Source organism: Calidris pugnax, unplaced genomic scaffold, assembly GCF_001431845.1.
Source record: "Calidris pugnax isolate Ruff unplaced genomic scaffold, ASM143184v1 scaffold153, whole genome shotgun sequence".
Lineage (NCBI taxonomy): Eukaryota > Metazoa > Chordata > Aves > Charadriiformes > Scolopacidae > Calidris > Calidris pugnax.
The window spans coordinates 3,560,928-3,570,653 of NW_015090999.1; the positions used below are offsets into that span (position 1 = coordinate 3,560,928).

At 46.0% G+C, this 9,726-nt stretch overlaps 2 protein-coding genes across 2 annotated transcripts; both read right to left on the minus strand.

The window, feature by feature from the left end:
• Positions 1 to 210: 210 nt before the first annotated feature.
• On the minus strand, positions 211 to 4,688 carry LOC106895849 (SLIT and NTRK-like protein 5). The gene has a single exon (XM_014955499.1). The coding sequence runs from the start codon at positions 4,686 to 4,688 to the stop codon at positions 3,939 to 3,941; it is 750 nt and encodes a 249-aa protein (XP_014810985.1). The 3' UTR covers positions 211 to 3,938.
• Positions 4,689 to 4,725: 37 nt separating this feature from the next.
• On the minus strand, positions 4,726 to 9,403 carry SLITRK5 (SLIT and NTRK like family member 5). Its single transcript, XM_014955492.1, has 2 exons — positions 8,608 to 9,403; positions 4,726 to 7,635 (listed from the first exon to the last, which is right to left on the minus strand). Exon 2 carries the CDS (start codon positions 7,625 to 7,627, stop codon positions 4,733 to 4,735), a length of 2,895 nt encoding a protein of 964 aa, XP_014810978.1. The 5' UTR covers positions 7,628 to 7,635; positions 8,608 to 9,403; the 3' UTR covers positions 4,726 to 4,732.
• Positions 9,404 to 9,726: the final 323 nt, after the last annotated feature.

The following is a 9,726-nucleotide window of genomic DNA, read 5'->3' on the forward strand; positions in this document are numbered from 1 at the left end:
AAGTATGTAATAGAGAAAAAAGGGGAAAAGAGAAGGGGAAAAAAGGAGAGGAGAGGAGAGGAGAGGAGAGGAGAGGAGAGAGGTATCTTACCCCTAAACTCACCATCAGTATTTAGGCCATTAAAGTGGCAGAATAAGAAAAAAAAAAAAAAAAAAAACACAAAAGAAAGTACAAAGAATATTTTTTACTTCAAAAGAATAAATGCTCTATATTATAACAATCCATGTGTTGATTCTAGTAGTTACATTGAGAAATTAGAATTCCCTTCCACCTTTTTTCCTCTTTATCACAGAATTTCATGCACTTTTGAGATAAAATAAGAGGCCATATGAGTGATTCAATAAGTTCAATATTACTTGTCAAAAGAATAATAATTAAAAAAAAGAGACGGGGGAAAAAAAATCACTCTAATAACCAACCTAAACCAGTCTGATAAACAACCAGTTTTATAAAAACATACTAAATTAATATTCAGAATTCTCAAAATAGGGCTATTTCTTTTTTCTTCTAACACGTTTACCCCTTTGGTCAGCACTAACTCAGCAGATCATCATGCAAGTGGTTTCACTTATCTTGCTAACAAAACAAGGGTCATATTCTTATACATATATTTCTTCTTTGTTCAGATTATCCTGTTTTCAAATCAGAGGCACATCTCTCTTTGTCAAGTAATATTCCCATCTACTTTTTCTTACTATAATTTCTATAGATGATGGACCATGGTAGCCACTGAGTGGGAAATCCTGCTTCCATTAAAGTCCTCATTCACAAATAGTCCTTTCAGGTGTTTCCAGATAATTATGGACTAAAAGATATTATTTTGCACTATGTATCCCTTTTTAAGGATTTATCTTCAATAATGCACTATTTAAAGGTAACTGATGTAATTTCTTTTTTTTCTCCAGTAATGGAACCGATAATATTTTTTCTACTGAAGATGAAAAGTTGAAGAGATTTAAATTAATTGTTCTGATTTCAGTGTAGAATATTAGAAAAATTCTTCATTAACAGTTACCAAGTGCATGTAGAAAACATGGAAGCAGCAGAAGTACTGGCTTGTTAAATGGCAGCATCAGAACGTAAGCATAAACAGACTGCTGAGGCATTTCGATCAGCTATTTCTTACAAATCCAAGCATTTCCTACTCATTTACTCATTTGTGGATGCTGCCTCTTTGTGGCAGAATGCCATGTAAAATGTACGTTTCACATTAAGGACCTAATCCCACATTTGTATTGACACCTGTGGAAATGTGTCATATGTATCATACACTCCTGTGTATGATGAGTTTAGAATCACACAGGAAACATAATATATACACATGAACAGACACATAGTTTGCAGGACCTTCTCATTCAATCTTTACTGAGTCAGCCTTTCTCTTAGTGAATGGCAAAGCCAGTGAGGCTGAAAATTTTCTTACTTATACCCATTTAACAACAGCGTGCCGTCTACTGAGTTTAAACGGAAGGAGAACCAGGCCACTGGTTTCAGCAATAGTTATATAGGCAGTAATTCAAAATTAGGGCTCCAAAACTGCACCTCAGGCAGCAACATTCACACCTCTCACTATTGTCAATGTCTTCAGGAGATTGAGTGCAGTGTATGGAATAGCCATGTGTCATGTCTCTTGTGACAGAAGAACGCTCCTCATATCTGCATTTCAAACTGAAATAACACTCCACTTACTAAACTGTCCAAGCTAAATACAGTCATGCTTTTTTTTTTCTTTGCTTTTGCTCAGTGTGGGTGGCATAGAGGGAAGAACACATGCCAACAAAACATTTATCTTGAATTCCAAGAAACCAGTTATATAGCTTTGTTTTTTGTAGAAAGTGACAGATTGTACATGGATAGGAAAAGCAGAACAGAACAGAGTCCTTTTGCAATAAAAGATGTACTAGTGAGCAACTCTGCAAATGATATCAAACAGGATAAACTAATGAAGAAAGACAAAACCACATGTAAAATATCACTTATCCTGTTCCATGTATTAAAGAACACTTCAGTAATGAAACAAAATGTAAATATAAAACTATCCTATTCAATATGTTGGTGAAACACATATCCCTGTGTTGCTCTCTGACCCATGTTATGTGTGCTGGTAATTACCATATGTCATGTTTTGAAAATATGTTTTGCCTAAAAATGTTAGATCTTTCTTACAAGCCATAATTGCTAGTGAAGAGAATCCAACATAATAGCAGATGATTTTGGCAAGAAATTTTAAACTTCAGATACTCATTACTTCATGATCTTACATTTGAAATATTTATCAAGTGTTTATTCAGAAATTATTAAAAAATCACATGTGCTGGGATACATATGAGACATAAGTTGTCCCATCTTACAGTGATGCTGTGTTTATGAATATCCTTGCCATTGCCTGCTGCCCAAAGGGGTAAAGAGATTGTATATAGATGTGTACAGTCCATCATTTGGTCTTTCAGGGCGCCAGCAAACACGTGGATCTGTACAAGTGCAATTGTACTTGATTAAACAACCAGAAAATGGCTACAACAGTTGTAAAATCATTATATTTTGGTTAACTAATAAAAAAGGAAAAAAGAGAAAAAAAACAAAACACCTGACAAATCAAAACTGAAACACTTTTTTTTTTTTCCTGCTAAAATGAGTGCCTTCTTCATGTCCCTCATTAGTTTGCCCAACCAGATGCCTGAGCAGGAGGTTGCTAAAAGGTATATTTTTAAATAGAGAAACATGAATTTTTTCAGATTTTATGTCTTAGATTGTCTGTTAAGACTTGGTCATAATTGGCATTATCTGTAATGATTTAAAAGGTCCTTCTGATACTACATCAGCTTTGGAAAAAAGCTCTCAATGTAGCGCAACACTTTAAAGCAATCCACAGACTTTGGACCCCATCCTGAAAAAAAAAGAAGAAACACTTAAAACATCCCAATAGTTTTACTTGTAAGAATAGTTCTGCATCCTCTATCCTAATGTTTTGGGCATTTGACTAACTTTGCTCAATGAGTGAGTCTATGGGACTAGACGTATTGGTAAAGTTGTCCATGTGCTTAAGTGCCTGCAGGATGAAGGCCTAAGCTGGGACTCTTTCACAAGTAGAGATACTCAAGTGAGTAAGAATTTGCAGGATTAGGCTCTAAAATAGTGAAGGAAAGAGAAATGCTAATGTGCATATAAAAATAGGTGCTACAATAAAATATTTTTTTATATTTAATCAATAAGTTATTTTCACTAACCAGTTATGGATCATATATCTCTGCACTCTTTAATGATTTGTCCACATCTACAGTGATCCTTTTAAAGATCATAATATATTTTTTAATTCAAAAGTCCAGAAAGCATACAAACACATCCTTAAAAAAAGGAAACCTTGTATTAAAGTCGGGGTGTGCTAATCTCTCCATAAAAGCCATTTAGACTCACCCATGGCTAAAAGGGGAAAATGTGCGCTGTACTCTTCAACCAGAAAGAAAACAAAATTAAACAATGCCCGTATACAAAAAAAAAAAAAAAAAAAAGTGACCATGACTTTTGTACTTGTAACCTGAATATCACCTGACAAGACCCTCCTGCCACCTTCCCCAAGCACACACGGACACACGCACAATACCAATGATGTGCCCAATTTACACAATAGGTGGTTTCCTACTTGCACTGTTTAAAAAAAAAAAAATAAATAAAAAAACCACAGCCAACTGAAAATAAAATAAAATAAACAGCACACCCTTTCAGAATCATTCCCCGAAGCTGAAAAATCCTGTGCCAAGGCACTTCACCCTACAATAAAATGAATTAAAGGGGGGAAAAAAGAAGGGGGCCGAGGTGGGAGGGGGAGGTCGGCATTTACGTTTCTTTGTTTTGCGTGTGGTTGTTAAATACAAATACTCTAGAGAAGGAGCTGCTGTGGCTGGCGGGGGTGGGGGTGGGGGAAAAGGGGGGCTGTTTCTCAGAACTGGCTGAATGTGGTCTGTTTTTCCAGCACTTCGAGGTAGTCCGGCTCTGCGTTTAGTTTTGCTTTTAGCTCCAGGTACTCGTTCCTGTTGGGCTCCACATAGACAGTACTCGGGGGGCTGTAGAGCACCGTCTCCCGGAGCCTGCCGTCCCCCGGCCCCGGGTGCAAGTACTGGTGGGCACGCCTAAGGTCATAGTTGGGGGAGTAGGTGTAGGCGGCGGGGAGTTTGGGGTAGTCGGGGAGGGTGGAGCCGGGTGTGCCCAGCGTGGAGGAGGAGGAGTGTTTGTCGGGCTCCAAAATGCCCCTGTAAAAGCGGTCGGCGTCTTGCACCGGGGAGAGCAGCTCCTCCCGCGGCTCGATGGTGCTCACGCTGTACGCGGGGCTGCGCGCGGGCGCATCCTCCCCGCCGGGCGCCGGCGGCGGCGGGGGTGGCGGGGGCGGCGGCGCGCCCCCACCGGGTTGCAGGGGGTGGCTGCTGTAGGTGACCTTGAGCTCGTGGAGGTCTTTGTAATCCTCGCCCGCGTTGCCCTCCCGGGAGCGGTAGATGGGGTTTTTGCACATGTGGCCCAGGGGGTGCGGGATGTACTCGTAGACGTGGCCGGCGGGGGGCTTCACTTTGGGCAGCGCCGCGCCCCCTCCGCCGCCGCCCCCCCCGCCGCCGCCGCCGCGGTGGGGCGGGTGCTGCTGAAGATGGGGGTGGTGGTGGTGGTGATGGTGGCCGCCGCTGTAGACGCTGTACTGCATGTTGAAGGAGCTCACGTGGGGTGGGGGAAAAGGGGGGCTGTTTCTCAGAACTGGCTGAATGTGGTCTGTTTTTCCAGCACTTCGAGGTAGTCCGGCTCTGCGTTTAGTTTTGCTTTTAGCTCCAGGTACTCGTTCCTGTTGGGCTCCACATAGACAGTACTCGGGGGGCTGTAGAGCACCGTCTCCCGGAGCCTGCCGTCCCCCGGCCCCGGGTGCAAGTACTGGTGGGCACGCCTAAGGTCATAGTTGGGGGAGTAGGTGTAGGCGGCGGGGAGTTTGGGGTAGTCGGGGAGGGTGGAGCCGGGTGTGCCCAGCGTGGAGGAGGAGGAGTGTTTGTCGGGCTCCAAAATGCCCCTGTAAAAGCGGTCGGCGTCTTGCACCGGGGAGAGCAGCTCCTCCCGCGGCTCGATGGTGCTCACGCTGTACGCGGGGCTGCGCGCGGGCGCATCCTCCCCGCCGGGCGCCGGCGGCGGCGGGGGTGGCGGGGGCGGCGGCGCGCCCCCACCGGGTTGCAGGGGGTGGCTGCTGTAGGTGACCTTGAGCTCGTGGAGGTCTTTGTAATCCTCGCCCGCGTTGCCCTCCCGGGAGCGGTAGATGGGGTTTTTGCACATGTGGCCCAGGGGGTGCGGGATGTACTCGTAGACGTGGCCGGCGGGGGTCTTCACTTTGGGCAGCGCCGCGCCCCCTCCGCCGCCGCCCCCCCCGCCGCCGCCGCCGCGGTGGGGCGGGTGCTGCTGAAGATGGGGGGGGTGGTGGTGGTGATGGTGGCCGCCGCTGTAGACGCTGTACTGCATGTTGAAGGAGCTCACGTCGGAGTTGTTGGCGCTGGCGTGGTCACCCTGACCCTTCTTGCGCCGCTTCATCACCAGGACGAAGAGCCCCGCCGCCACGAAGACGGACATGATGAAGACCAGCAGCAGGCTGAGGATCAGCACCGAGAGGGGCACCGAGGAGCTGCCGCCGCCGGCACCGCCCGCGGGCGCGGAGCCGCCCGCCGCCGCCGTTCCGTTGAGGTGCACGGTGGAGGAAGAGGGGGTGGTCCTGGCCGGCAGCTGGCCCGGGGACGGCGTGGGCGTGGAGACGACGATGTCCGAGTAGTCGGGGCACAGCAGCTCCGCCCGAACGGCCCGCATGTCGCTCTGGGCAAACTTCTTAGGGGATTCACAGATAACCTGGTCCACCAGGACACCTGTGTTGAGCTGCTCCAACCACAGCTTCATGCCCACCACGTCGCAGGTGCAGTCCCAGGGGTTCTCGTGCAGGTCGATCTGCAGCAGGGATTTCAGCTGGTCCAGCACCCCACTCACTGGCAAGTAGGAGAAGTGGTTGCTCCGCAGGCTCAGCCTGTAGAGGGAGAGACCAGAAAAAATGTTCCCTGGCAAAGACCTCAGCAGATTGTTGTTCAAAAACAAGAGCTGCAGGTTGGGGACAGGTTCAAAGGTGCCCGCCTCTATCTCCCGGATGACGTTGTACTGCAGGAAGAGGTACTGCAGGCTCTGCAGCCCATAGAACAGCTCTGGGCTCAGCCGCTCGATCCGGTTCCCGTTCAGGTACAGCCTTCGCAAATTAGTTAAATCCCCAAAAGCCCGGTCCTGAATGACCGAGATCCGATTATTGCCCAGATGCAGCAAATCCAGCCCAGTGGCATCCACGAAATCTGCCCTCCGTACCAGAGCAATGTAGTTTTCCGTCAGATACATCTTCTTAGGATTATAGGGTTTGGGCTGCAGTTCAGAAATGCTCTCAATCTTCCTCTCCTGACAATTGACATTGAGGCCCAGGTCAGAAATCTGCAAGTTGCAAGTGCAGGCAGTGGGGCACTCCAAAGGCACCGGGGATTTGGTCTGGTAGGCAATGCTGGGGCCATAGTTGCTGTATCCCAGGTCTTTTGAGGGCAGGCGGGAAGTGGGGCGCACCCTCGTTCTGTTGGGTTGGCGGGTTCCTTTGGGGGGCTTCAAGGGGGATTTGTAAACAGCTGAAGAAGAAGTGGCCACGGAATTGACCGAGGCTGGGGTAGTGTGGAAATACCCAGTGGTGCTCAACGGCGTCTGCGGTCTCATTTCATAATCCGAGATGAGCCTCCTTGGGCAAAGCTCCTGCTTGGAGACTTCATCCAAGTCTCGACCATGCAAGCGGAAAGGGGTCTCACAAACCACGTCTCCCACCAGAGCAGAGTAGGAGATACTGTCCAGCCAATCCTTCAGTGCAATCAACTCACAAGAGCAATTCCAGGGGTTTTCCTCCAGCTGCAGCTCCACCACTTTATCCATGTGCTGCAAAAGGCCCACATAGGGCAACAGCTTCAGTCGGTTACCCCTCAGGTCCAGGTGAGTTAAGGGCACAAAACGGAAAAGGTTGTTGGGCAAACTGGAGAGGAGGTTATCATTGAGAATCAGCACCTGCAGCAAATGCAGTTTGCTGAAGGCATTGGGTTCAATGACGCTAATGTAATTATAATCGACCTGTAGGTATTCCAAACTCTCTAGGCCAAGGAAGGTGTCATCCCGTAAAAGTTCCAGCTTGTTATTGTTCAGGTGCAGCCTCCTTAAACCTCTCAGACCATGAAAGGCCCCGGTTTCGATGTCTTGTATATCATTGCTCCCCAGATGCAAAATCGAAGCCCCCGTGTAATTGACAAACTGGTTCGGGTACAGCCTGTTCAGAAGGTTCCCAGACAACAAAAGGTGGTAGACAGGGAACCTTGGTGGACTGATCTCAAAAAGACTGATGATCCCTCTGTTTTCACAGCTCACTGTTAAGATGCTGTCCTTCTCCTCACAAGGACACGCATTATCACAGATTTCCCCATAATACTCGATGCTTTCTGCCCACGAAAGGACTAGCGATGTTAAAGCAAACGCGATCGTCTGCAGCATCCAGATATGCATTTTTTTGTTGAGGTCCTGTTCCAAAGTTACTGTAGAGCAGCAAGCATACATTTTATTTCCTGTAAGGATAAGGAGAAAAAAAGAAAGTGGCATAATAGCATAGCCCCATAAAATTTAAAATGGACACAAAGTTTATATATATCTTCAGTGGGGTAGAGAATGGATTTTTAATCAAACAAAACCATCCTCCTGTCACTTCTAATTCCCACACTTCTGAAAACTGGATGACATGCATTGATTAAAAGGTTGATGGGCAACTCCTAGCAAGTCAAATGCCTGCGGTGTTTAAGAAGGTGAGGACACAGTAGGAATTGTTCTGGTTCTGTTTGTGTGGGGGGCATTTCAATGCTTCCTTGGATTTCTTTTTCATGACCAGCCCCATAAATATACATAAAATGGCTGTCAGTTCAGTTTCACGGTTCTAATTTAAGAGAAAAGAAGCACCATTTTACGAGGTTTCCCACCTCCCCTATTATCCGGATCCCCCTTCCCTTCAGAACCTCCCCAGTGAACAGCGCACCAAGGTCTTCCCCTCCTTCTACCTTGATTTTTAAGCAGTGGTGGAAATGCCATGGTATGAATCCAAAGAAAAATGCTCAGTGCTGAAAACGGCAGCTTAATTCAACAGAGAGAATACTGACACATTCTCCACACCACACATTTCTTAAAACTCTTTTATGATTTTTTTTTCTATCTATACATTTACAAAGCACACCCACACCCACACCGACGTGCACACACACACACACACACATGCACCCCCAGGTGACTTTTGTGGAGGAATTCTTCAGTAATGAGATTAAATATATTAACCTCCTACTTCAGTGCACTTACAGCTCTCTTCAGTAAGAGAAATTTTGTATCTTTACACAAGAAAATAATTTAAATTGATTTTATTATCTCCCCCCCACCCCCGAGCTATATACAATGTAACAGAGCTGACTATCAAGCAGAGGTCTTCAGTTCTTACACACTACACACACACACACACACACACTCAGTCTCTTAAAGGAAATGTTTTAACCACTCACCCAAAATTGGTGAAAAATGTAAAACATGCGGACCATCTTCAGAGTCTCAGCCATATCTGACATACCGCTTATTCCCAACGTTCTGCAAAACTAGCCTGGTAGAATTGAAGAGATCTAAATAGGTCTCATGGAAATATCTCATCGCCAACACTCCAAGCATCAGAGTTACTGATTATAAGCAGCGATGGCTGTCAGTACTCTTCATTCTTTAGGGGAGAAGACACCCAGGCTGATTGAAAGCCAAGGGGGGTGGAAGGGAAACCCTACCATTGACCTACGTCAGTAATTTAGTGCCTGAATTTCACCTAGCTCGTAACAAATCCCATTTCCATTCCTTCTTGCAGTCTTTCTGACTCCTGGCTTTCTTCTACTTCTACTAGTCTAAAATCAATATGAATAGGGAAAATAAATGCATTGTGTGTGTCGGTAGGGGAAGACTAATAAATCATCCAGGCTTAAATGCTGGGATCTTGGAGCAGGCTTGCATTTTCTATCGTCCACCTCAGAGCTCCAATCCTCATGCCACAACTCTGGTTTGAAGGAACGTATCTTAAAAACCGGCAAGTCTCAGTACTGCAAGAGATCTCCTGTGGCATCAGGTTCAAGGCTGCAAAACTAGCACTTGCAGCAAAGGCAGTCATGCAGCAAGAAATCGGAAATCTCGGCGAATCTCTCTCTAATTCTGACCAGACGTCAATTGGATCAGAATTAAAGCAAAAGGCTTCACTGCATAAAGGCAGCAGAAATCTTACTCAAAGGCATGTATCTAGCATATTCTTTCTCAGCTCGATCAGATCCATTCATCCATTAACCGACAGTTCTTCAGAGAAAAAAAAAAAAAAAAAAGCCATTGAAAACCTGCCCGGTCAGTGTTAAACTCCCAGGCATTTTACAACTTTAATTCAATTATGGCTAGTAAAGGAGGCAAATACAATATTCCCTCCCTCCTCCTTTTTCCCTTTCTCTGAAAAAAAAAAAAAATAATAAAGAGGGGAGGGGGATGGGAGGTAAAGAAAATAAAGTTGTAGCTGGCTATATGCAAGGTTGCAATCCCGCCCTGGAAACCCCTCTGTGATGACTGCGTGCTGCTGTTCGCCAGCTCCCTACAGAGGTTCAGAT

Excerpts from the sequence above, each read along its gene's own strand:
- SLITRK5 (XM_014955492.1), bottom strand. The coding sequence starts at position 7,627 with ATGTATGCTTGCTGCTCTACAGTAACTTTGGAACAGGACCTCAACAAA.
- LOC106895849 (XM_014955499.1), bottom strand. The coding sequence starts at position 4,688 with ATGCAGTACAGCGTCTACAGCGGCGGCCACCATCACCACCACCACCAC.